At 36.8% G+C, this 26,278-nt stretch overlaps 2 protein-coding genes across 6 annotated transcripts; both read left to right on the plus strand.

Annotated features, from left to right (window-relative positions):
* The first annotated feature begins 1,252 nt into the window (after positions 1-1,252).
* On the plus strand, positions 1,253-13,997 carry tmem63a (transmembrane protein 63A). Of its 4 annotated transcripts, none has more exons than XM_048155664.1 (25): positions 1,253-1,393; positions 2,964-2,975; positions 4,778-4,933; positions 5,041-5,120; positions 5,208-5,277; positions 5,351-5,388; positions 5,581-5,723; positions 6,679-6,730; positions 6,823-6,931; positions 7,008-7,078; positions 7,523-7,603; positions 7,950-8,076; positions 8,158-8,288; positions 8,550-8,732; positions 8,856-9,009; positions 9,090-9,196; positions 9,273-9,359; positions 9,831-9,890; positions 9,999-10,161; positions 11,133-11,238; positions 11,318-11,485; positions 11,613-11,728; positions 11,933-11,950; positions 12,048-12,095; positions 12,203-13,997. In XM_048155664.1, the coding sequence occupies exons 3-25, from the start codon at positions 4,778-4,780 to the stop codon at positions 12,341-12,343; spliced, it is 2,409 nt and encodes an 802-aa protein (XP_048011621.1). In that variant the 5' UTR covers positions 1,253-1,393; positions 2,964-2,975; the 3' UTR covers positions 12,344-13,997. The 4 variants fall into 4 exon arrangements, with proteins under 4 accessions (XP_048011621.1, XP_048011622.1, XP_048011620.1 ...); XM_048155663.1 differs by having other exon boundaries at positions 1,295-1,393; positions 2,964-3,023; XM_048155665.1 differs by lacking the exon at positions 2,964-2,975 and having other exon boundaries at positions 1,257-1,393.
* A 6,626-nt stretch (positions 13,998-20,623) lies between these two features.
* On the plus strand, positions 20,624-26,275 carry rsph9 (radial spoke head component 9). 2 transcript variants are annotated; one of them, XM_048156786.1, is made up of 5 exons: positions 20,624-20,988; positions 21,895-22,063; positions 22,491-22,620; positions 22,856-23,002; positions 25,930-26,275. In XM_048156786.1, the coding sequence occupies exons 1-5, from the start codon at positions 20,762-20,764 to the stop codon at positions 26,106-26,108; spliced, it is 852 nt and encodes a 283-aa protein (XP_048012743.1). In that variant the 5' UTR covers positions 20,624-20,761; the 3' UTR covers positions 26,109-26,275. The 2 variants fall into 2 exon arrangements, with proteins under 2 accessions (XP_048012743.1, XP_048012744.1); XM_048156787.1 differs by having other exon boundaries at positions 20,628-20,988; positions 25,948-26,275.
* Positions 26,276-26,278: the final 3 nt, after the last annotated feature.

The raw sequence follows: 26,278 nt of genomic DNA on the forward strand, positions 1-26,278 counted from the left end.
TTTGGAAATTTTGCCTATTTCCAACACCTGAAAGCAATAACATGTTTGGATAAATAGTGCATTTACCTTGCATTGCACATAGCATATCAGCTGTCAGTTTAGCAACAGCAAGTTCCACATTATAAAGAAGTTGTTTTCAGTCATGCAAAGTGTTGCATAAACTATGGCATAACAGGACAGACAGTTAAGTATGAACATACTGCATGGGAATAGTTCGTCTAACACACTCTTCCTGCAGTTTCACAGACAAGCCTAACGCTAGTCCCAGACTAAAATGCACATTTAACTAAAAGTAACTTGCACTGACAAATATTTAAGTATATCAGTGCCATTGTTTTGTCTCAAGATACATACTTTTTTTCCAATGCATGTTTAAAAAAAGCTACATAAATGTACTAATTTAACTAAGGCCTAATCCATGTCTGTGAAACCAGCCCTATGAAAAGTTAATGAAACTGATCTTTAGAGAAGTCAAAAGTAGCCGCCCTGTCAATCACTTGGGATTCACTGTAAAGGCTCAAAGACTCTCTTCATCTCTCTCTTTTCCCCCTCCAGGGCTGGGATAATCTATTTAAGCCAAATGTGTGGATGCACCAATGAAATCAGACACTTTTTTGGAAATTTTGCCTATTCCCAACACCTGAAAGCAATAACATGCTTGGATTAATAGTGCATTTACCTTGCATTGCACATAGCATATTGCATTTCACTACTGATACACATTTTTCAGTGCTACTTTTATATACATATTTATCTTTATAGTATTATTTCTCCCATAGATTTTTAATAGTTTCAAAATCTGTTATTCTGTTCTATTTTGTCTCTCTGGAGCTGAAAGAAACATTTAATTGCCAGCAATTGCTGATAAATGCTGTTTTGTTGGGAAAAATAAACGTTTGACTTCACTAAATGATCAATTTGATCAATTGACTAAATTATCATCATATTAGAGAATGCACAGGCATAGTTATTATGCTTGTGAATAGATAAAAATACTAGTATTTATGGTTATTTTATTGAATATTGATTTGGATTATCTTTCTTAATTTCTTAATTTAAAGTAATTATTATTTGTTATTGTATAATTATTATTTACCAAAATTACTGTATTTCTTAAGTCATCGCGGGACTTTTATGATCTGCTGTTTTATTAACATTTCGTTAATAATAATATATTAATTGGTCCCATTTGATTGTGAATTGTATTCCATGCAATGACAATAAATTGAAATAAAAATGTGTTTTTGTACCAGTTTTGTACTGAGACACTGGGCGGAGATCGGTGTATCTGCGCATGTGCGGATATGAGTCATTGTAAAGTTTCGTTTAGTTTATTCTCAGCTGACAACCCGACCGGTTTTGGATAATTCAGAAGCGGAAAAATTCCACCGAGGTATGTATTTTGTTTCATAACATGTTATGATTATTAAAGTCGAGAAAGAGACACCAAAACTTTCGGTTTGTGACGAAACTTGATTTAAACTTGCCAAGTTTGTCCAGCCGTTATACAAATGCGTATTGATGTGAGTTGACAGCATGTCGCTGTATGTGTGAGTTTAGTGGCACGTTTTTGTTTGTTTTGGTGTGTGGTTACCATAAGGTGTGTTTACATGCTGACATGAGTCTAAGGACATTTACTTTAGTTGCTAGTTAACTGTATAGCTACCCGTTTCTGTTCTGACATAAGCTGTAAGTTTAGCAACAGCAAGTTTCCACATTATAAAGAAGTTGTTTTCAGGCATGCAAAGAGTTGCATAAACTATGGCATAACAGGACAGACAGTTAAGTATGAACATACTGCATAGGAATAGTTCGTCTAACACATTATTCCTGCGGTTTCACAGACAAGCCTAACGCTAGTCCCAGACTAAAATGCACATTTAACTAAAAGTAACTTGCACTGACATACAAGTATATCAGTGTCATTGTTTTGTTTCAAGATACATCATTTCTTTCCAATGCATTTTTAAAAAAAGCTACATAAATGTACTAATTTAACTAATTTAAGCTGCCTCATCCATGTCTGTGAAACCAGCCCTATGAAAAGTTAATGAAACTTTAGAGAAGTCAAAAGTAAGAAGTGGGATCATGCATCATGGGATCAACCTTACATTAGATGAAATCATGTTTCTAAAATGAAAGCGCTGCTGAAAATGTGATTTCGCATTCGGACACATTACAAACCAAGAATTTCTGTAAAGTGTTCTTAAGGAAGCTGCACTGGGAAAAAAGGACATTTTGTAATTCAGTAATTTTGTCTTGTTTTCCGGTACAAATATCTAAGCATTCTTAAATCCAAGATACACAAGTTTGATTAAAACAAAACAAGAAATAAATTATTTAAAGGGAAAACAAGATTATTTTTCTTACCCTAGGTGAAAAAAGTACATTTCTATAATGTACTTAAAGTGCTCTATTTTTGTGCACTAATTTTGTACTTAATATACTAAAAAATTCTTCTTTAGTACTTCTTAATATAATCTTAAGAACATCTAAGTGTACTCAACTGTGCTATTTTGAGACAGTATGAAATATGAACTAAAATGTGCTTTTAATATACTATCTCTGTATTTAAAAAATGTATTTAGATACTACTTATAGTACATTTGAACCCATAGTGTAAACTGGGTGGTAACTAAATATATTTTTTAAATACAGAGATAGTATATTAAAAGCATATTTATTCGTCTCAAAATAGCACAGTTGAGTACACTTAGATGTTCTTAAGATTATCTTAAGAAGTACTAAAGAAGAGTTTTTAAGTACAAAATTAGTGTGCGAAAATAGAGCACTTTAAGTACATTATTGTATATACCTGGGACCCCACTGACAGATATTTTTCTTGTTTTAAGCATAAACTCTTATTTTTGACTTAATATCTTAAGTCATTTTCATTATCTTGATTTAATCATTTTTATGTTCATCATTTTTCTGTATGTGACACAATCAATTTTTTTTTTCAGAGCCACTTCAGAGTGAGTAAACTCTTATGCATGACCACCGGACTCTGAAAACGTAGAGCAGTATGTAATGAGATATGTTTGTATCCCTTGATTTAAACATGATTTAAAAAAAAATCATCTAAAAGTAGAAGAGGATCTGTTGGAGACCCACCTACTCACAAACACTGGATGGAGTGGAAAAGGGCTTAGATTATGACTTATTTGTGCAGCCAGTGGTTATATTTTGATCCTTCCTTAAATAACACATTCTTGTTGCATTTAATGGCAGTACATTGAATCATTGTGAACATAAGGTTCAGACTTTTATCATCAATACAGTCACAAGTAATCCACCATTTACAGCACTTTACAGCGCTATCATGTTTACTAATCCCTCCATACCTTTTCTATGTAAATGCAACACACTCATGTGATCTAGCTCAGGGGTTTTCAAATGTGTCTTGGAGGACTTCCAGTATTGTACATTTGTTTTTTATCTGATCTGACACGCCTAATTTACGTCTTGCATAATTGCATTCTCTGCTACTGAGCTGATGAGTTGAATCAGGAGGAGGGAGAGACATTCAAAATGTGAAGTGCAGTCCAGGACTGGTTTGAAAACCCCTGATCTAGACCATTATGTAATTCTGTTTTGTTTGCAATAAGTTATAAAGGACTCCCTCTAGAGTTTGAACTGAAGTGCATGTGACATTTCACATCCTTGCACTAATTTGCCATTCACAATGGCATGTAATCTAATGGCGGTACCAGTGATAGTATGAGCATGAGATGGTAACCATGATCAATTGATAAAGCAATAGTATAGTTGGTGTATGTTCATTTTTAGAACTTTATTAGGACTAACACCAGCTTATCTTTAAAATAGTGTTCAATACCAACCTTTAACGTACCACACTAGATACTCCAAAAGTATTCTTCTCAATGTTCCTTGAAGAAAAAGCTCCTGTTGTTGTTCTGCTTTTTAATTTTGCTGCCCTACTAACTGGAATAATTTACAGAAATTACTGAAAATTGATGCACATCTGTTTTATCTTTTACAAAATTGCTAATAAGTGCTTTGAACAACTGCTGTAATCGTTTTGGATAGCTTTACTTACATTTTTTATTTTATTTTTATTTTATTTTATATTTTATTTTATTCTTTGAATGTAATATATATACAGCAGTGGCCAAAAGTGATGTCCGGCATTGGAAAATTGACATCTTCACCCTTTATTTAAATATTATTACACATTTTTTAAAGATGTAATCATATTATGTAGGTGTATTTGGAGTCAGTTGTTTTATTTGTAATAATGCAATAAAACTGTGCGAACATAATTTTTGGCCAGGCTTTCATACTAAGAAATTATGAACACATGCTAAAACAAGAGAAAACCAACGAAATATTAATAACTGATTATGTCGTAGTCAATGTATGCTTTTTCCTGTGAGCTTTTTGTATTTCTATGATTTTTTTGCATAGTAAAATAAAACCTGTAGCTGTAGTTTGCTTTTTTTTTTGCCAAATAATTTTGTCAGATAAATACTTTAACTAAGTTTAGTGTTTTTTTTTTTTTCATCATATTTAATGATGGTTACTCAAACTTGTAGGGTCATAAAAACAATAATCCCCTCCGGACATCATTGCAGGATGATGTTCTTCTCCTCCCAGGGGTCATTGTAAATAAGAAACTGACTTGCCTGTATAAATGAAAGTAAACAAACAAACAATTGTCACCTGGGATGTTGATGACATGTGTGAGGCAGCAAAAAAGCTATTTGTGTGCCCTGAAAATAAATCATTGTACAATTTGTACCTGTGTCTCTTCCAGATGGCCTCCACGTTGTGGGGGCAGCTCCCCATATTGATGGATAATCACACTCGTGCAGACAATAGCTGTTTCAGTGCCACACAGAGCACTGTGCTGAAGGGGGTGAATTTCGGAGGTTTGCCCATCGTTCTGCTGCTCGACTTTATAGTCTTCCTGGTAAGTTATGGAGTTAGTTGGGATCCAATTGGCTTGTGCTGCTAGTGTTATGTGATTTGATTGATTGGTACAGATGTAATTGGATGGTGCTGTGTATCTTCCTGCAGGTACTGATATTGGCCTTCACTGTGATCAGAAGGAGACTGTGGGATCATGGGAGACTCGCTCTTGTTGCAGAGACTGAAAGGTATGTGATGTGAAGGCAGTACTATTCCCTATGGGAACATACAGTGTTATAATTTGTTGTAAAATGATTACATTGCTGCCGTTTCAGAGACTTTAGTAAACGGCGCTACCGTAGAATGACATCATCCATCTCCGCTGAGGAGCCTGAATACGAGAAGGTGAGTTTAGAACACGTCATCCTCGTTATGACATCATTCGTGACATCATCAACATCTTCCTTATCTTCTGTAGGGTTGCTGCTCTTGGGTCACCTTTATCGTCAATATGGAGTAAGTGCTGTTATGGTGCTACACACATGCAAAAACATTTTACATGTTTACACTTGGAAAGCTTTTGCCTGTTGATATGGTCACTTGTGTCTAAATTCATATAGGGAAGTGGACATGGAAAAGTCCTAATGAAATAAAGTGAGAAGTGAAACTGATCTGTCTGTGTGTGTGTGTGTGTGTGTGTGTGTGCAGTGAGGCTACAGTCCAGGAGAAATGTGGGGTGGATGCAGTACATTATCTGTCATTTCAGAAGCACTTGATCACCCTGCTCTTGCTCATCTGTGTGCTGTCTGTGTCCGTCATCCTACCAGTTAATCTGTCCGGGGACCTGCTGGGTATTTCACACATGCACAAAAAAATTCAATGTGGTCTGAAGAATGCTTCATAGTAGTTTGAACTTTATAAACCCTAGTGAGCTGCCTCACTTTCACTTCACTAATACCAGAAACACTGACATAGAAACATAAATGGGAGAAATATGGTTGCTATAGTCCAAAATTTTGAAATTTTGATATGAAAATGTCAATGGAGTCAGAATTTTCTTTTCTTTTCTTTTTTTTTTTAAATGTGATACTATTATTATAAGATTTTATTGATGATTTGAAATGTGAAATCTAATAATGACAATTTTGTAGATTTAAATATTTTCCTCATTCAATATGAGACTGCATTAATTTGTATATATTTTTAAAAATAATAATATTGATATTTATATTTTAAATTTAATTATTATAATATAATCATTTATATATTTTTTAATTTATATAATATATTAATTTATTGATATGACTTTTATATGAAAATGTTCATAGACAAGCTTGTAAAATATATTTAATTTAGCATGCTTTGATTTGTGATACTGCATTGTCAAATTTGATTAAATCATGTAACCAAGACAGTTTTTTAGATTTTGATTGTTCTTCATTCAAGATGAAATGGCATTAATTCATATATATTTTTCAATATTATGTAATATAATATAATGGTTGCAAAAATCTAATATTTGTCTTTAAAAATAAGCATCTGTCCTCTATTATTGATTGGACTGGATTGGACTAAATTATCTTTTAATACTGCATAATTTTGCTGCCTTCTGTTTTGAAAAGGCACTGTGATTATGATGCCTAAATATGTTGCCTTTTTTGGCCGCTCACCAGGTTTTAGAGGATGGCAGTGGTTTATAACCTCGCATGATGTCACCATATGAAATATTTTCAAGTTCTTTTTCTTAGACATTTGTTTCAGTCTCTGCTGAAGGCAAACAGACTGACTTATATAACTGTGTTCCAGGCAATGATCCATACAGTTTCGGGAGAACCACCATAGGGAATCTTAAGCAGAAGTATGTACCGTATGTGTCTATACGCATATGACAAGGTATCTCTGTGTGTGTGTGTGTGTATTTGAACTGTATTCTATATGATGTCTTCGCAGTAATAAGCTGCTTTGGCTACACACAGTGTTTGCAGTTCTATATCTCGTGATCACGGTGGCCCTGCTGAGACGCCACACCTCTAAAATGAAGGGAACCAAGAGAGAGATAGTAAGCCATCCTGCCACACACATACACACATGCATACTGGTTAGTGTCAATCTAACCCTGGTTTCTTTTTCCATAGGCCAGAAACACCCTGTTTGTGAGGTCTATACCAACTGCAGCCACCGATGAGAGTATAAAAACTCACTTTTTGTAAGTGGAAGGACTTTTCCAGTCACTTTATTTTTAGCCATTCACCCAGGCATCTTTTCCATCCCATCTCCATGCTGTGTGTTCCATTTGGTGTGTAAGGCATGATCTCAGCTTACATAATGTGGGTGGGTCAGTAGGATCTCAAAGGCAGCTACTGACCAAAAGACGTATTGGTCAGTATTCATTCATTAAATCTTAAATAATAATATTAATCAAAATATAATTTTGGCAGCAGATGAAATCTGTTCATTTGAGTGACCACTTGGCTCAAACAATGCCTTGAGTTGGGTCAATACTACCTGTTTGTCTGAGCAAAAGAAGATGGGGGATGTGTTTGGGAAAATTATCATTATTTTTTGCAATTCTGCTTCGTACCACTGATGCAGAAATTACTCACATAACTTTTAAGGTGTTTGCATGTCTTGATTGTACATTTGTTTGCAGGGAGGCATACCCTACCTGTCAAGTGATTGAAGTTAACTTGTGCTATGATGTTGCCAAACTGATTGATCTGGTCAAAAACAGGTGAGAATGACAATTTGACCCAATATTATTTGTAGTTGTCCAAATATCTTATAGGACATACTCTCACAGACCTGTATGATACAGTGTTATTTTAGTATCTTTGAGATACTATTATAGTTTTTATTTTTATATTTTCCATTTTCATTTTATTTTTTGTTGTGTATTTTTGTCATTTTTATTATTATTGTTTAATATGTTTATATGTTTTTTTATTAATTTTTATTTATATTTATATATTTTAATATTTTAGTTCTATCTAGAGTATCATGATAGAACTTGGTATATATTTTAGTAGTTTGTGTGGTTTTATTTTTTATTTTTTAAAAATTGTAATATTTTGAAACAGAAAACGGGCAGAAAAAAACCTGCAGCATTACCGTAAGATACTCGATCGCCAGGGACATCGTGAGGTCATCAACCCGCGCCCTTGCAGCTACCTGTGCTGCTGCTGCCACTGTCAGGGGTGTGAAAAGGTGAGTAGGACCACCATTAGCAGTGGCCTTGTTTTCACTTTTCAAGATTTGTGCATCTAAATAATGTGTGTTTGTGTGTAGGTTGATGCTATAGAGTTTTACAGCACGCAGGAAGCTGCTCTGCTTGAGGAGGAAAATAAACTAAAGCAGAACAGGATGTATCCTCTGGGCATGGCATTTGTCACCCTGCAAAATGAGTACATGGCCACTTAGTAAGTGATTCACACTCAGATTCAACTCAGAAAAGAAAACTGAATAATTATATTGGCTTATAAGATTTTTATATTTTACATTTTACATGTTTTTACATTGTTTTTACCAGAATATAAGGGAGAATGAATTGCGATAAGCTCTGTGAAAATAATCCAAGATTGTGGATCGAGTCAAAGAAAATCCGTATTTTCTAATATATTTACCAGTGTAATTTCAGCTCACATGGTTTTTAAATGGCTGTTCTTTGTCTTTCCTCACAGTATTCTGAAAGATTTCAATGCTCTTGAGTGTGGAGGTGGGGCAGGGGGTGTGGCTGTAGAAGAAATGGGTGGGGGAATCAAGTGTGGGTGTGGCCGGGAGCCTCAGCCGTCCTCTAAGAGTGCAGAGCTGAGGGTACACAATTGGAAAGTGAAATACGCTCCTCACCCACATAATATCTACTGGTATGTCCTATTATACCATTTTTGGAGCAAAATCTTTAATATTATAAACTGCTTTAGTTTATAGACATTATTATACCAATTCACAATTCTGCTTCTCATTATCTCACCTTCTGTCTCTTTCAGGGAGAATTTGTCATTACGTGGGTGGCGTTGGTGGCTACGTTGTGTGTTGCTGAATGTTGCACTCTTCGTGCTCCTCTTCTTCCTCACAACGCCCTCCATCATCATCAGCACCATGGACAAGTTTAATGTCACCAAGCCTATTCACTATCTGAACGTATGTGACTGAACACAGCACTTCTAATGATGTGTGCACATGAAGTGCGGTGGTGTGAAGACTGTGTGTTATGTTTGTAGAGTGCCATTATCAGCCAGTTCTTCCCCACTCTTCTACTGTGGACCTTCTCTGCCCTGCTGCCCACTATAGTGTATTACTCTACACTGGGGGAATCCCATTGGACCAGGTAGACATCAACACAAAAACACACACTCGCACTCAAACAAGTTCGCTTAATAATGCATTTCTGTGTGTGTGTGTAGGTCTAGTGAGAATATGAGCATGATGTACAAGCTCTACACATTTCTGATCTTCATGGTGTTGATTTTGCCGTCACTGGGCCTCACCAGGTAAGAGCTCTTTAAATCTGTCTCCGCAGTTCTAACACATTATTGCATACACACACTTTTACAGTAAACGGAACTATGTTGTGGGTTAGGGCTGCACGATTAATCAAAGAAAAGAAATTACAGAATTTTCATTTTTGGGTGAACTAACCCTTTAAAGGGGCTAAATGTAAGAATTTTCATGTATTAATCGCTTTTTTATTGCCAATGTGTGAACAGCTTGTAACAAAAATTAAAAAACGAGACTTCCCTTACTTCCTAGGTTGTCTATGAAAGCCTGTAAACATAATAAATGTTAAGGTTAATAAAAGTGTAACATTTATTAACCTCGTCCTAAGAAACTGCAACCACCTGTGATCCATGGGCCAAATTTGACCCTCAATGAAAACCTTAAATTAATTCTTGTTTAAGTGTACAGTGGGTCTAAAATGTTCACAAAGTAAGCATATATACAGATGTGCTCTCTTTCCACAGTCTGGACGTGTTTTTCCGCTGGTTGTTTGATAAGCAGTCTGAGGGGAAGCTGAGGTTTGAGTGAGTATTCTTGTGTTTTATTTGCTCAAATCAGAATGATTTATTTGTTTTGTGACATGCACCTAAAAATAATGATGAGTTTCCGGCTTCTCTCTTTGCCTGTCTCAGGTGTGTGTTTTTACCTGATCAGGGGGCGTTCTTTGTAAATTACGTGATCACAGCCGCTCTGGTGGGCACAGGCATGGAGTTGCTGCGGTTGCCAGGGTTGCTGCTCTACATCGTGCGTCTGGCACTCGCACATTCGGCTGCTGAGAGAAAATATGTTAAACAGGTTGGTCTGTGACTTATAATATCTATCTATCTATCTATCTATTAGTTACAAAATCTTTGTGTTGAATAGTTAATGATTTTAAATTGTTAGTATTACATTTTAACCAACATGGCATAAAGAATAAAGAAGTATTTTTGCACATTTAAAGGTCCCGTTCTTCGTGATCCCATGTTTCAAACTTTAGTTAGTGTGTAATGTTGTTGTTAGAGTATAAATAAAATCTGTAAAATGTTAAAGCTCAAAGTTCAATGCCAAGCGAGATATTTTATTTAACAGAAGTCGCCTACATCGAACGGCCAGTTTGGACTACATCCCTCTACTTCCTTCTTTAATGACGTCACTAAATCAGTTTTTTGACTAACCTCTGCCCACAGGAATACACAAGAGTTGCGTTTGTAGAGTGTGTTTGTCGCCATGTCGTCGAAACGCTGTTATTTTCATCCCGCAGTCCAATCACCGGGTCTGATTCCGGCTCAAATTGATAGGGTAAAATTAAAGACATGTTTACAATAACACTGAGCGCGTGCATCTCCACGTTATGGTAAGAGGCGTGACCTTTCCGTTGCGCTAAACTGCTGTTGAATCACAACACAGGAACCGCTGGCACAATCAGAACTCGTTACGTATTTCTGAAGGAGGGACTTCATAGAACAAGGAAGTCATCAGCCCGTTTTTATGACAGTGGAAACAGCGGTATACAGATAAGTAAATTATGTGAAAAATACTGTGTTTTTTTACACGCGAAACATGAACACATGTTATATTGCACACTATAAACACAATCAAAGCTTCAAAAAACCACAAAAAACGGGACCTTTAAAAAAAATATATATTATTCTTTCTTTTTAATTAAGCATAATAAGCTGTATGGACATTAGGTTGAAAATAAGCCGGATTATCGCTTGAAACTGATTTGAATAGATTTAACATGAATGTGTTGCTAATCCACTTGTGATCTCGTCTCTCTGTAGAATCAAGCATACGAGTTTCAGTACGGCGCAATGTACGGATGGACTCTGTGTGTGTTCACGGTCATCATGGCTTACAGCATCACCTGTCCTGTCATCGTCCCCTTCGGTCTGATTTCTTTCCTCAAGGCCTTGTACACATTATCAGTGTCTGTAACATTACATTAACATACAGACCATGTTTGCAGGTCTGCTGTACCTGATGCTGAAACACATGGTGGACAAACACAATCTGTACTTCGCTTACCTGCCCGCTCGCCTTGACCGGCAAGTTCACCTGGGAGCTGTCAATCAAGCGCTGGCTGCACCAATCATATGCCTGATGTGGCTTTATTTTTTCTCTGTGCTCAGGACAGGTAACGTCCAATAATTGGCTGATTTAAATGGCATTTTGTTTATTGGATTATTTTGTTTGAATCATATAGTGTGTTTGTGTGTGTATATATATATATATATAAATGTGTTGACCTTGTGTCTTCACAGGCTTCATGGCGGACACATCACTGTTCACACTTGTGGTTCTGTGTGTCACCATCTTTATCTGCATAAGTTACACTTGCTTTGGGCACTTCAAATACCTCAGTCCCCACAACTACAACGTAAGCTGCTTTTTTTTGTGTCAGAGTTTTGTCTGACTTTACAATTCCACTATTGTTATAGTTTTACCATAATTTAATAGTTATAATTTAACCACCCCAATTTAAACCATAATGATTTAAACCAATGCGCTTGCATACACACACAAAAATCCTCTTCTTTTTTTTCTTCTCTGCATTTCTCCTCTTCTCTGTTTCCTAATCCAGCTTTCTGAACCTGGCATTGTATGTGATGTATTGCTTAAGTTCCTCTTCTATAAGTCGCTTTGGATAAAAGCGTCTGCTAAATGCATAAATGTAATTGTGTATGTCTGTGATTCAGATTAAGGAGGAAGATGAAGATAGAGTTTCTGAGAGCTCATGTGCATCGGCAAGTTTCACATTTTTATATTAAGCACTATCACACATTGTGTTTTCAATTCTGATAGATTTCGAAATGACCAAAATCTCTCTCTCCGTCTCTCTTACTCTACGTAGGTGTATCTTCCCAAAGTTCTGAACCCAGATGCATCGTCCGATTCTTCTGATGAGTGCAGCACTCGACAGTCCTATGGCACGACAGACACGAGCCCGCCTTTCCTCAGCACTGAGGAAGACTGTCCAGACTTGGATATCTAACAACAATAACACAACTGCCCTTTCTATTTTTGGAGGAAATGGTTCTTGCCATATTGGCGGTTGGAGGTCAGTGTAGAGATGGAGGGGATATCCTTTTGAAAACAGAATCTTTTGGAGGAAAAAAAAAAAAATCACTCTCAAGCTTTTTTTCTGAGTTTTTTTTTTTTTTTCATACACACTGAGAGACATGAGGAAAATTTAATCATAAACTGCCATATAACAAATGCAAAAGAGCTTTTTGGGAATCAGTTCGTCTCACCAAAGACTAAACTCTTTTCTAAATTGCCATTCAAACACGCTGTCCAAACATTTCTACGTTACAAAAGCAGCTTCACCATTGAGCACTTGCCAAGGAGGACAAATATAACTTGAATATATATCAAAGCGCACATGAACACTTGAATCATGGCACTTGTGCCTTGTTGGAAACAACACACTTTATAACTGTAATTTGTGTGTGTATGTGTATGAGAGAGAGAGAGAGAGAGAGAGAGAGAGAGAGCGCTTACATATTGATTGTCATTCTTATTGTTTTCTGTTTTAAAGCAAAGTTTTATACAAATATGTTAATATATTGATATTGACATATTGAGCTCATTGCTCAGTGGCCTTGTGTGTGTGTGTTGTTTACATGGTTTATGCGGACACAAATGTGTTTAATGACATGTGTATTACAATGTAAACATGGTTTATGAGGACACTTCCTGTGTTTGTTTTTTTTTTTTTTTTTAAATGCCAAAAGTTTTCTGTCCTGGCTAGGTTTAGGTGTATGTTAGGGGTAAGTTTAGGGGATAGAATATACAGTTTGTATGGTATAAAAACCATTACGCCTACAGAGAGTCCCCATAAACCACATATACAAGTGTGTGTGTGTATGTGTGTGTGGTTCAGGTATTCCCTACGTTATGGGGACAAAATGGCAATATCAGAAATCTCTGTCCTTGTGGGAACATTTTTGGTCCCCATGAGGCAAAAAAAAAATCATAATAAGTGATGTTTAAAATGTAAAAATGCAGAAAGTTTTCTGTGATGGGTAGTTTTAGGGTCCCCATAACAAAAACCGTGTGTGTGTGTGTCTGAACGAATAAATAGAATTGTATTAGGCTGACAAGTGGCCTCATCATCATCACTAGGTGGCACTGTTGTTTTCTGATTCTTTTGGTTCTTTTCAGAGCAGTGGCATGATGTCAATTACTAGAGAAAATCATTTAGAAAAAAATTATGCAAAGATTGAATTTACAGTAAGGCACTTACAATGCACTGCTTACGCAATACTTAAGCATTCATGAGGCTTGCTATGTAAAGGTCAATTTAAGTGTCATGACCAAATACTGCCAGTAAACCTGGTAACTTTTGCATGATACCCGCAGGTACACCAGAAAGGGACTGTTTGCATGGAGCAAATTGGTCGCAGGAAATTGCGATCAAATTCATTTACCTAGAAAAGTTTTCCTACTTCAAAGGACTATTTAGACAACTTTATTGATCAAAAAAGAAACAGGGTTTTGCTAAATAGTAAGTAAAACCCTTGCATTTCTGCTTTTAACTGTAATGCAATGGGAAAATATTGTGTATATGAAGGGAAACTGTTGAAATGATTCCTGTGTATGTGTTTTAGTTCTGTATATTCATTATTATATGATTGGAACCGAAACTGAATTGTGGTGTCTGATCATTTAAACGGCTTAACCTCCAGACACTGAGTCTCATAGTCTAAAGCCTCAGATTTTCCTGGAAATGGATGAATGAAGGTCCTCCAAACACACACTTGACACATTTCTCCTGACTGTGGTTTTCAGCTCATTAATCAGTATAGAACAAAATCGTCTTACTTTAACACCATAAGCAGCCCACAAACTCTATGGCCAGAGTGACCTGTTACAAATGCCAGGATCAGCATTCAAAACTCCATAAGAACAGAAACTGATCTAATGAGTGTGTGTGACTTTCATTTGGAATTTTTTTATTTCTTTTTCTTTTTTTTAGATGTTGAGGGTCTATAACAGACAATACTATTTTGCCAGTTTCCATTCGGAAAGGTCAGCTTACTAAACAAGGTATCATCATGGGGCCAGCTGGTTCATTGGGTTCACTTTTAGGTTGCCAGATATTTTATTGCAAAAGGCGGGATTTGATTTTGTCGATGGGGAATTGATTGGATGGTTGTGGTTTGCTATTGGTCGATCTCATGAGTGACAGGTTGCCCCGCCCTCACGCCAGTAAACGCATTATTAGAGATGTTGCTGCAAGAGGGAGGGGAAGTTATTTTGATTCAAGTCTATGAGGGCACATGAGTTTTAAAAAAGAATGTGCATGGATAAATCATTTATTATAAATACTGCGATATTCCATAACAATAAGAATTGTTAGTTTTGATATCATGATGACTTTAAGATTTTTCCTGGATATGTGTGATTTTGAGTGTGTAGTAGGACAGAACTTTATACCCAGCACCTTTTAAATCAAACATCACAGATCACAGGTCACGTTTTGCTGTAAACCACATGTGCACAATCATATTTATTTTTACAACTCCAGTTCATTCTGTTAGAGCTAGAAATAACAGCATTTACAGTTTTTGAACACCACAATAAACCGTTTATAGCCATAATAGATGCAAACGCCCATATGCAGCTTGAGACAAAAGATACATGAGTCAAATAAAGAATTTCTTTAAATGGGCTGAAAACATGCCAATAGCAGGTCAAGTTTCACTGAATGGTGTTTGCTGGGGGCCTCAGGGTGGCAAAACTCCCAGACCAATGTGTTCTGGTTATAAAGTGAGTCAAGTGTTGGTAGCTGTAGCAGATCCAGAAAACCCTTATTGTACCTCTACAATAAGGAAAGCAGCTGCTGGACGCCTGGATGGAAACCAACGATTAGGAAAGTAAATAAACCCCCCTTTTTTTTTTTTGTTTAATTAGTTTTGCTTTCTAAGACAAGCATCATTGTTTCTATTCCCCATGCTTATGGATTTAAACAAACCCCTAATACTAAATATAAACTTTACGATGTAACTCAACCCTTGCTGTTTTTGACAGACATGAATAATACCTTAAAATAGTTTTTTTTTTTTTTTTTAAACTGTCTCTGACAAAACGGGTCAAAAAGTCTCAGAGGAGAGATGCAAGCTGTATATCTTGAGCTCAGAATATCATCGAGATCAAAGAACACCCTAGCAACCGCATAGCAACACATTAGAAAATGCTTACAAATTCCCTGGCATCATCTTAGTGACTTTTGCACAGAGAAAAAACACGAAAAACTTTTTTTTTTTTTTTTTAAAGAAATGCCATTTCTTAAAGGGTTAGTTCTCCCAAAAATGAAATTTCTGTTATTAATTACTCACCCTCATGTTATTCCAAACCTGGAAGACCTTCATTCATCTTCAGAACACAAATTAAGATATTTTTGAAGAAATCCGTGAGGTTTCTGAACCACCTGCAGCGTCGGCTAAAGGCCAGAACACACCAAGCTGACGCCGACTGTGGGGTTGGCTCACGTCGGCAGCGTCTGTGTCCAAAGTTGCCCTGACACACCAAACCGACGCTCGACGGCCAAGTAGCATGTCAGTTCTGTGCCTAGGTGAGATGAAATGCCTTTCCGAACCAGCAGGCGGCAGTAGCTGAACAGCCAATCAGAATGATCAGATGGCCCGACGGAACGATGAGCTCCAACGCCGATTCAACATTTCGAATCGGCCGAAAAAAAGCCGACGAGGACCAACTTCAGCCGACAGTGCAGAACACACTGAGAAAACTTAGTCGGCCGACCGTCGGCTTGGTGTGTTCCTGCCTTAATACTGAGCCGGCATTCTGACGTAGAACCCGGAAGCGCTGCACTGTTTACAACATCAACAGCGTAGGAGACTGACAGGGAAGAGAAGAGATTGTTGAATAAAGTCGTTATTTTTGTTTTGTTTTTGCATACAAAAAGTATTCTCGTCGCTTCATAACATTAAGGTTGAACCACTGTAGTCACATTGGCTCTTTGAACGATTTCTTTACTACCTTTCTGGCCCTTAAAAGTTGCAATGACGGTGCTGCCTATGGGTGGTTCAGAAAGCTCTCAGATTTAATCAAAAATATCTTAATTTGTGTTCCGAAGACGAACGAAGGTCTTGGAACGACATGAGGGTGAGTAATTAATGATAGAATTTTCAATTTTTGGGGGAACTATCCCTTTAATCCTGTAAACCGGGCTGTGGACATGATATGGATTCTGTCACTTTACTCACACCAATTGGCTGAACTTGCTCGCACATGCACAAAAACACTGAATGGCTCATCTCCAGCTGCGTTTGGTCTTTCAAACTACAGGAACTAATTATTGTTGCATTTGTATGTGGTGTCTCGAAATACCCCAAAGATGATTCATCCCTCCATTAACACAGAAGAAGATGTTTCCTTCTCTCCTCCCTTCTTCTCTCCTCTTTTCAGATGGTCCGCGCTCTTTTCGGAAGCCATGATTGATGCCTCTGACCTCATGACCCGGAGTACGTATGACTGATCTCAATGCCAGCCAACCACAAAGCCTGACGGCATTGATTTCCCCTTCTGATCCCTCCCTTTTGTCTGCAGGGATTATTCCCATGGCAACGCTGGTGGTCCGTAAGGTAACGTTCTCAGAGCCGAGAGTAATAGACCCTCGCCAAGCCCTGGGGGTAAACTTATTCCACTGCACCCAGACAGAACTTTAAGGGAAAACTAATAGCAAAGTTTCGTTTCCCTGCCAGACGTCTCTTAAGGTTTGCAGAGTTTACTCAGCAAAGAAACAGAGCCAGCAGGAAAAAAATAGTAGAGAAACTGAAGAATTAGAGGAAGAATTCCCAGATTGGGACATTTGCTCCGTTATCTGATCATTAACAGAATCTAACAGCGCAGGAACTCTGCCTTTGAAATTGTTGTCTGTAACTCTACAACTCTCTTTGTCGTAAAGGGATAGTTCACCCAAAATTTTCTGAATTTTATACTTTTCATATTTTTATTCTTATTATTATTTGTATTGTTGTATTTATACTATATGTGCACCGGAAGCTTCATTTACCAAGAAAAATTCTTTGTGTCATCGTTTACTCAACTTCATGACATTGAATATAACTTTCTTTCTTGTGTGGAAGAAACTGAATGAGGACAAGCGCTGAGATGTCTCACTTTTTGTGAGAAACATAGTGAAATTTAAGTTTTTATTTGCTCTCAAATCTTATCTATTTTTTGCGTAATGGAAATATGGCACATGCGTAGGTATTGATGTCAATGATGCTATGTTTTCTTATGACATGGCCTTCTGAAGCGAAGCGATGCATTTGTGTAAAAAAATAAATAAAAAATCCATATTTAACAAAATATCTAGCTTCCACCAGACCATCTTCCATATTCAAGAAAGTGTTAAACTCTTGCAGTTCAAAAAGCTTATGCTATGTCCTATGCCTTCCGTATTCAACTTATGGAAAAAGTGTAACTGATGCTACACCAGTTTACAATTTCTTCGTAACTTGAATACGGAAGGCAGTCTGGCAGAAGCTAGGTATTTTACTTGTTAAATATGGATTTTTTTTTTTTTTTTACACAAACGCTTCACTTCAGAAGGCCTTTATTAACCCCCGGAGCCATGTGGAGTATGTTTATGATGGATGGATGTGGATGGAGACACTTTCTTCAGCTCATACTCATTTGGTAACACTTACTGCCATTATAAAGCTTGGATGTGTCAGGATATGAATTAATATTTTTCTAACTGTGTTTATCAGAAAGAAGAAATTCATATACACCTAGGATGGCTTGAGGGTGAGTAAAGCTTGGGCTAATTTTCATTTGAAAGTGAACTAATCCTTTAAAAGGCTATGACTGAAATTCATTGAAAGTCTTTGGGATGTGCTGGCGGAGACTTTACAGAGTGTTTGACTCTTGCATTGTCAATACAAAAATTATGCACCTTTTACCTAAAAATGAAAATTTACTCACCCTCAATCACGCTCTTCTATATATGTCAAAGTTGGGTCAAGCAGCAAAACCTAACCAGAAGTCTTGTTGATTACTGCCTATTGAGACTAGCATGAGACAAATCTGTCTAAAGGCGATTAAATACAGACATCTTTACTTCCTTTCCACCCTATTTCTCTCTTCCTCTCCTCCTCATCCTCCCCTTCCTGTCTCAGATCTTCCCCCTCGGGTCGTGGTCTTTCAGAGGGTCTGCTCTTTGTGAGTTATAGCCTGAGGCGGGTGTGATGTTGTCGCCACTAATCTCCTGTGAATGAGGCTGTCCGTCTGTCTGCGTGTTGAAGTTGTATGCCGCTAACTCAACGGGGTCTTTGTGGCTAACCATTCCTTGACAGCGCTGAAGTACCGTCCATAATCACAGTAATGCTGACATATGAGCCTGCTAGTGCGCGCACACAGGGACCTGCTTTCAGAGTGCTAAGCACTTGACACCTGTAACGGATGTTGCTTGTCAAGGTTTTACCATGCAGGAAAAAAGCTCATGCTAGATCAGACATACAGTATCCTCCTTATTTTGCAAAGCTGTTTTCTTTGACTGTGCGAAACTTGCGTTTCTTTAGAGCCTACAGGTAAATAATAGAAGAATAAAACTATTTGCGCTACAAACCGGTTTATGATTATAATAATGAAATAAAAATATATATTTCCAGTTATTTTAACTATACAAAAACTTACAATATACAAACTTCATATATTTAGTGAATTTGTTTTCTTTAAAAAAAAAATATATAAATAAATAAATATATATTTAAAGAAAACAAATTCACTAAATATATGAAGTTTGAACTGTGATACTAACAATTTCATCCCAAAATTAAAAGAAAAATAATAAATTGTTTTGCATTGAAAAAAAAAATTAAACCTACTTTAGAAACGCCATTTTAAAATGTCTTGCATTATTTTCATGACAATTTCTGTTTAGTGTAATGATTAATCCCATTACTGCAATACATTAATGCAAATCAACACAATTATTAGGCAATTATTTTTTTTTATAATATATATATATGTAACAAACTCCGTTATTATCAAAGTTGAAAACAGTTGTGCTGCTTAATATTTTTTTGGAACCTGTGATACTTTTTTCAGGATTCATTGATGAATAAAAGGTTAAAAAGAACAGCATTTATTCAAAATATAAATCTTTTCTAACAATATAAATCTTTACTATCACTTTTTATCAATTTAACACATCTGTGCTGAATAAAAGTATTAATTTCTTAAAAAAAATAAATAAATAAATAAAATTACTGACCCCAAACTTTTGAATGGTAGTGTATATTGTTACAAAAGATTTCTATTTTAAATAAATGCTGATATTTTTATTTTTTTTTTACTTTTTATTCATCAAAGAATCCTGAAAAAGTATCAGGGGTTATAAAATAATATTAAGCAGCACAACCGTTTCCAACATTAATCATAAATCAGCATATTACAATGATTTCTGAAGGATCATGTGACACTGAAGACTGGAGTAATGATGCTGAAAATTCAGCTTTGCATCACAGAAATAAAGTATATTTTAAAGTATATTAAAATAGAAAACCATAATTTTAAATTGTAATAATATTTCAAAATATTATTGTTTTTTTTTCTGTATTTATTATGAAATAAATGCAGCCTTAATGAGCATAAGAGACTTCCTTCAAAAACATTAAAAATAGTAATGTTTCCTTGTATGTAAACTAATGTAATGCTTACTTTTGACCAGTAGTGTATGTATGTATATTAATGAATATAATCAGTTTTCTATAAAGCGCATGTGCAAAGGCAAAATCATACTTTCCTCTCGACTTCTGTTTTCTGTTATCTTATTCAAACCGCCATGCACATCCTGCATCTTCACACACACAGTGTGTTCACAACAGGCAGCTGACTTCTCCCATCACCCAGAGTTGCTGTTAACAGCCCTAGTTCACACGTTCAATGTGTGAAGCTGTTGGTATCACGCAGAGGGCATTAGGTCAGACAGAACACACATCCTGCCAGCTGTGTCAGATGCTTCCTGTTTGTCTCTCTCAGTAGATGAAGAGCCTCCTGTGAGGGGCCGATCTGTTCATCACACTACAGCCCTACAGACGTGCTAAGAAAAACTATAAAAATAATTATAAAAATATTGAAATTATACATTTATAATATTATTTTAAAAATATAATTTTATTTAAGTGAGCAATAAACTATTCATATGTTTCTCAAAAGTTTATTTTAGAAGAAAGTTCAGTTTGTACCTCTCTAGAGAGCTGAGTGCCTATGAGTTGCTATAGCAACAGGCTACTAGGGCTTTTGTTTACCTTAGCAACCACAGAGTCATTGGAGAGTGAGTGTGATTAGCTTGCTAGCAACAGCTTTCTAACAAACAAAATAAATACAAGTATTAATTTCAATTCTTTTGTAAATATACATTTGGCAGTGAATAGAGATGGACTCCGATTCTTTGCATTACTCCTTGGATTTAGCTGCTGGAAATGGTTTGACTCTAAGCAGTGAGCAGAGAGCTGCTCTTCAAACCTCTCTGGTCATACTGAAGAGAAACTACAAATTCAGCCAGGTTTTATTTTGGGGAAAGATTTTGGGGATAAAATGTGACTATTTTATTGCTCAAGGAGTTGAAGAGGATAAAATGAGGAACAAAAAGTCTTTGTACAGGTAAGAAATCATGCTTATTCGTTATATAACTGCTTATTATTAACTCATTCATTGTGATTGTGTATATTGGCTAAATGCAGGGCCAGAACCACCATAGAGTTATAAGAAATGACCCCCCCCCCCCATCCAATATTTGATATATATTTGATATTCTTGATGCTGCAACACACCGCTCTGTTTATTGTTAGGTTGACAAAAAGTTTGTAAAAGTAAATTTTTTAGTAATTTTTTTAATTAGGCTGATCTGCCACAAATTTAATATCAAATTTCGCCATTTTGATAAATATGCTATCATTTACATGATTCATGTAATTCGTAACTGAATGTGACGAGACAAGAAATGTTTTGCATATTAGACATACGAATAAGAGTGAAAGTGTACATTCTTCTTATTTCTTTATTCCCTTAAATCCCCTTTAATCCTTTAATTACTTAATATTTAAGACTTTGGTCCCTCCCAGTGTTCAAGACATGGTCACAGCTTTGGCTAAATGCGTCTCAGCGAAGTTTGACACATAAAACTTGATATGCCAATTTTAATTCAATTAAATATTTTATAGGTTTTATTACTCATTCTTCATTTGCAGATGTAGTCTTTATATAGTGGCCATTCAAATAAAAGTCCAAAAATGTCTTATTAAAATATTTTATATTATTTTAGTTTTATGGGGTTTTTTTTTATTAAAAATATTGGCTTATAAATTTATTTTTATCAGACACAATGTGTCAGTATTTGATTAAACAGTTAGCCTATATTGAAAAGCAGTATTTGTTTAACCCTGTTTAAATATATATATATATATATATATATATATATATATATATATATATATATATATATATATATATATATATATATATATATATATATAGGCCTATCTATAATTTTTTCTTTTCATTAAACAGTTTAAATTGCATAGATTGGCACCTGTTGCCCCAAGCCACCAAGTCCATGATTGCAGACGTGGCATTAGCAGCACAGGGGCGATTCACGGGCGACCCGTCCCATGAGTACGAGCACACAGAGACGCGCACTGAGGGTGAGGGGGACGAAGCCACGGAGGTTGAGGTCACGGTGAGAGGAGGGACAATTGGGATACGCTACACAGATGGGGCTATAAGCATGTGGAAATAGGAAAATAGATTCAACAAAATGAACAAAGCCCATCTTCCTTGGTTTATTTGGTGTATCTGCACTTCATGATTGTGGCATGTTTGTGTCTTTATAAAATGCATATCTTGCTTCATTGACCAAGCTTTAATTTTTAGCAATCAAAGTGTCTAAACATTTCAAGGAAAATTGGAAACATCAGCTAAGCATGCACACACAAAGAATGATGAATGTTGTGTTTATGTGGATGTGGTAATATTTGGATGTAAAACAACTGTTATTGTTTATTCGGTTTTCTGTTTATTCGTGGTTTATAATGGAGTAAACATGGTAGATGGCAGGCGGCTTGTTGAATGTTTTTGAAGCAGTTAACATGCCTCCCTTTCTGCAGGTGAAAGTGAATGAGGCGAGTCGATTGGCCACGACCGTGTCAAACATCGATAAAGAAGTGTCTGTAGTGCCACGTGGTGCGTTCGCTAAGAGTCCCAGTGGCAAAGTGCAGATAAACCGAAGCTTTGGAGGTATGCTTACAGCCAAACTCTTAGAAGTGTTTGTATATGCTTTCCACCAGAAATCAGATGCAGCTGTGTGAGTATAAAACTAAAGTCTGTATGTTTCCATTTCCTGGTGAAATGTCAGCTCCCATTTCAGTTCTCTGAAGACACTTGTAATCAGTCTACAGGTCATCTCTTTATGTCGTCATTACTTTGAATGATCCGACCCCAGATCAGTTTTAAGTTTTGCACGTGAACGCAGGTCTACATCCCACTGAGGCTGCGAAACTTCACAACTACCTGCACTTTCGTGAGCCGGTTAACCTGAAAAAGAAGTCCATCTTAGAAATGTCTGAACTGAACCCTGCTCTCGACTTCCTAGATCCTTTGAGTGAGGACATTCCCAAAGGTAATTAAAAGGAATGATCTTTCATTACCTTTATGTGTGATGATTTATACTTGTGCCTGGAAATAAAACCGCATCAATATTATTTCTGAATGTACTGTGGAAGTCTCCGGCTCCCACCCTGTAATGAAACTGAAGTCCGACCCCTCTTTTGCTTTAGACTTTATAATTCAAAGGTGAATAACACCTGTTAACACCACTATACCTTTCCAAAAAATGATGCTGACATGCAAATTGCATTTAGGAAGTCTTAATAGTGGTGGGAAATATGAGGATGGTGTAAAAATCCTTCTGCAAGGCATCCCATGATCCCTGTAGCTGGATTTCCCTGGGTTAATGACAGATATGATTTGGCAGCTGCCTAAGGCCGAACGAAAGCCAAGGAGACATCTGGGGTGTTGTTCGGCAAACTATGATCCCATTGTTCTCTTGTCTTTCTGGGAAGAAGCGTTTGAGGGATTGCCATTTTCTACATCAATGATAAATTTTCCCTCTCATATATCTTGGTGTGTCTTCCTGTCATGTTTGTCAGCTGGAAGTGAACTAACAAAACAATTATTCAGAAAACGATTCACTTATTGTTGTTCTCCGCAAATTCAAGTCAGACATAAGCTTGCTGAAAGGTATTCATCCAGCACGCTTCGTGAAGCTTTGCACGTCGCTTGCCTACAGGCTGCAGACCACTACTGATTGTTTAACATAGAGTTCCTCAAGGAATATCTGGTTCTGCTGATCCTGAATCTTAACCAGATGGAATCTGATTTGTTTAACATACCGAGCAAAGCACTAGAGCATCACTTTAAGCTTTACTGAAAAACATGACTTTGGCTTATGACTCTGGTATTTATGCCCCATAGAGCCCTTATTGCAAGATTAAGAGTGACCTCCCGCTAAATGCATCCTTAAAGGGTTAGTTCATCCAAAAATGAAAATTCTGTCATTAATATTTCACCCTCATGTCGTTCTAAACCTGTAAGACTTTCGTTCATCTTCAGGACACAAATGAAGATATTTTTGATGAAATCTGAGAGCTTTCTGTCCCTCCATTGACAGCTACGCAAATGACACTTCAGAAAGTTCATTAAACTATTCCATATGAATTAAGTGGTTTAGTCCAAATTTTCTGAAGAGACTCGATCGCTTTATATGATGAACATTTAATTTAGGCTTTTATTCACATATATAAACATTGATCAGCGAACATAAACAGAACCCGCGTGATGCGCGAGAACAAACCTCTTGCGGAAGCTCGAATGTGATGCGTAACACACGAGAATGAACCTCATTGGTTCTCACACGTCAAGCAAACATGCTTGAGCTTCTGTTTACCACAACTGATGTGTGAGCTGATGAATGTGTATATGTGAATATAAGCCTAAATTAATTCTGTTCATCATATAAAGTGATTGTGTCTCTTCAGAAAATTTGGATAAAACCGCTCAGTTCATATGGATTAGATTGCCGATCTCTTTATGAACTTTTTAAGGTGTCAAAGTTGTGTAGCTGTCTATGGAGGAACAGAAATCACTCAGCTTTCATTAAAAAGATCTTCACTTGTGTTCTGAAGATGAACGAAAGTCTTGCAGGTTTGGAACAACATGAGGGTGAAATATTAATGACAGAATTTTCATTTTTGGGTGAACTAACCCTTTAAAGTGTACAGATAGTTGATGTAGGAGAAGTCTGCGATCACCCATCAAAGACTGTGTCAGTTATAGGATAAAGAAGCATTTCCTCACAGGGAATATTGTTATCAGACTCAGATTTAGAAGGCAAATGCTGCTTTGTTGTTTCTCAGTAGAGTTTGAAGGCACAGTCACCCTGCTGGAGACATGCCCAGACTTAAAGTGTGTTAGAAACATCTCAGCTGTTTCATTAAAGGAGGTGATCTGTCCTTTATTTCTCTCTCTAAGGGATGGCCCCTCACCTCAAGCAGCACCCATCTAGGCTAAGTTGATTTGTTTCGTCTCTAAAAACTGAAAAAGTAGAGCAGGTCTCAGACAGGGAGCATTTACCCACCCTGCGTAACAGTTTCCTCTTTTTCCACTTGACCAATCAGGTGGAAAATACCCAATCCCCTCTCAAGAAGTGCCAGAGGTGAACAGGTTCATCTGGACGTCTCAAATAGTGGGTAGAGGATACTGGGAATGGGCGGTGGTATTTACCGCCGCCCCCCTTTGGCTTCACTCAGGTTTCCTTGAATGTGGCCTGGACAAGGAAAAAGTAGGGAGATTTCCCAAGAACTTGGAAAGGCAGTAAAAGCTCTATAACCGCATGACTTTTGAGCCAAATATCACTGTAACAGATAAAGGAAAATGTTTTTTTTCAGTGTTGATGGAAGTACCTTGACTGATCTGCCACTCTTATCAAATATTGCATCTCTCGATACTACATATATTCCTCAAAAGCTTTTCTAATTAGCGTAATGTGATGGTCATGCATTTTGATGAGCGCTCTATAGAACCGCTGTCTGTTAAATATTTGGACTCATAACACAGCAAAGGGTCACAATGGACATTATTGTAGACTTTTGAGTGTTTTAGGTTAAACATTGTTAGAATTTAATGTTCAGAGCTGCAATTCAAAACACAGACTTCATTGGCATGGAGCTTTGCGGTACTGGGCACTTGCCAATGTCGGCAGCTGGACGCAGGGGCCACCCAGACAGAAAGACCCCAGAACACCTCTTCTTTATACACTGCTGTGATAATAGTTATCCATAACTAGGCCAACTTTCTGTCACACGAGTCTCTTCTCCAGATTTTACTCTGCATCTATCACACTATCAGAGTCTGGACTCTGTCAACAGTTATGTGTAATGGTTTAAAATCCAGGTTCAGTTTATGCAAAATGCTTTTTGCTCTCTTTTTTCCTCTTTGATCTTGCACAGTAGGATAATTCTAGTCTTTTTCTTGTCATTTTGCTTACTGTGTGTGTTCTTCATGCAGGGTCATGGAGCCTGCAGCTTGAGCGTGGCGGCACTGTGTGTGTGTTACGCAGTTTGCTCTGGATGGGTCTCACCTTCTTTCATGTTCCCCAGACCCCTCAGCATGGGTACATCTACATGGGAGATGGACTTATGAACCTGGACCTGCCCTTTATGTTATAGCAGCCAAACTGACTTCTGAAGCACAATCTACTTGTTTTTGGCACCACATTTTAAAGACAGCAAAAGCTTCAATCTCTCTTTAAGTGTTAACGTGTAATCAAGCTTACTTCACTGTAATTTTCTTTACTGTCAGGAAAACATAAACACATCAACATGTTTGGAAAGTTGAA

The sequence above is a fragment of the Megalobrama amblycephala genome, linkage group LG14, assembly GCF_018812025.1.
Source record: "Megalobrama amblycephala isolate DHTTF-2021 linkage group LG14, ASM1881202v1, whole genome shotgun sequence".
Classification (NCBI taxonomy): Eukaryota; Metazoa; Chordata; class Actinopteri; order Cypriniformes; family Xenocyprididae; genus Megalobrama; species Megalobrama amblycephala.

What these genes read in the sequence shown, in the direction of transcription:
- rsph9 (XM_048156786.1), top strand. Translation starts at nt 20,762, where the DNA reads ATGGACTCCGATTCTTTGCATTACTCCTTGGATTTAGCTGCTGGAAAT. An exon ending in AACAAAAAGTCTTTGTACAG is followed by an intron (nt 20,989 to 21,894) that starts GTAAGAAATCAT and finishes TTCATTAAACAG; the next exon opens with TTTAAATTGCATAGATTGGC. An exon ending in GAGTGAGGACATTCCCAAAG is followed by an intron (nt 23,003 to 25,929) that starts GTAATTAAAAGG and finishes TTTTGCTTACTG; the next exon opens with TGTGTGTTCTTCATGCAGGG.
- tmem63a (XM_048155664.1), top strand. Translation starts at nt 4,778, where the DNA reads ATGGCCTCCACGTTGTGGGGGCAGCTCCCCATATTGATGGATAATCAC. An exon ending in AGGGAACCAAGAGAGAGATA is followed by an intron (nt 6,932 to 7,007) that starts GTAAGCCATCCT and finishes CTTTTTCCATAG; the next exon opens with GCCAGAAACACCCTGTTTGT. An exon ending in TTTCTCTGTGCTCAGGACAG is followed by an intron (nt 11,486 to 11,612) that starts GTAACGTCCAAT and finishes GTGTCTTCACAG; the next exon opens with GCTTCATGGCGGACACATCA.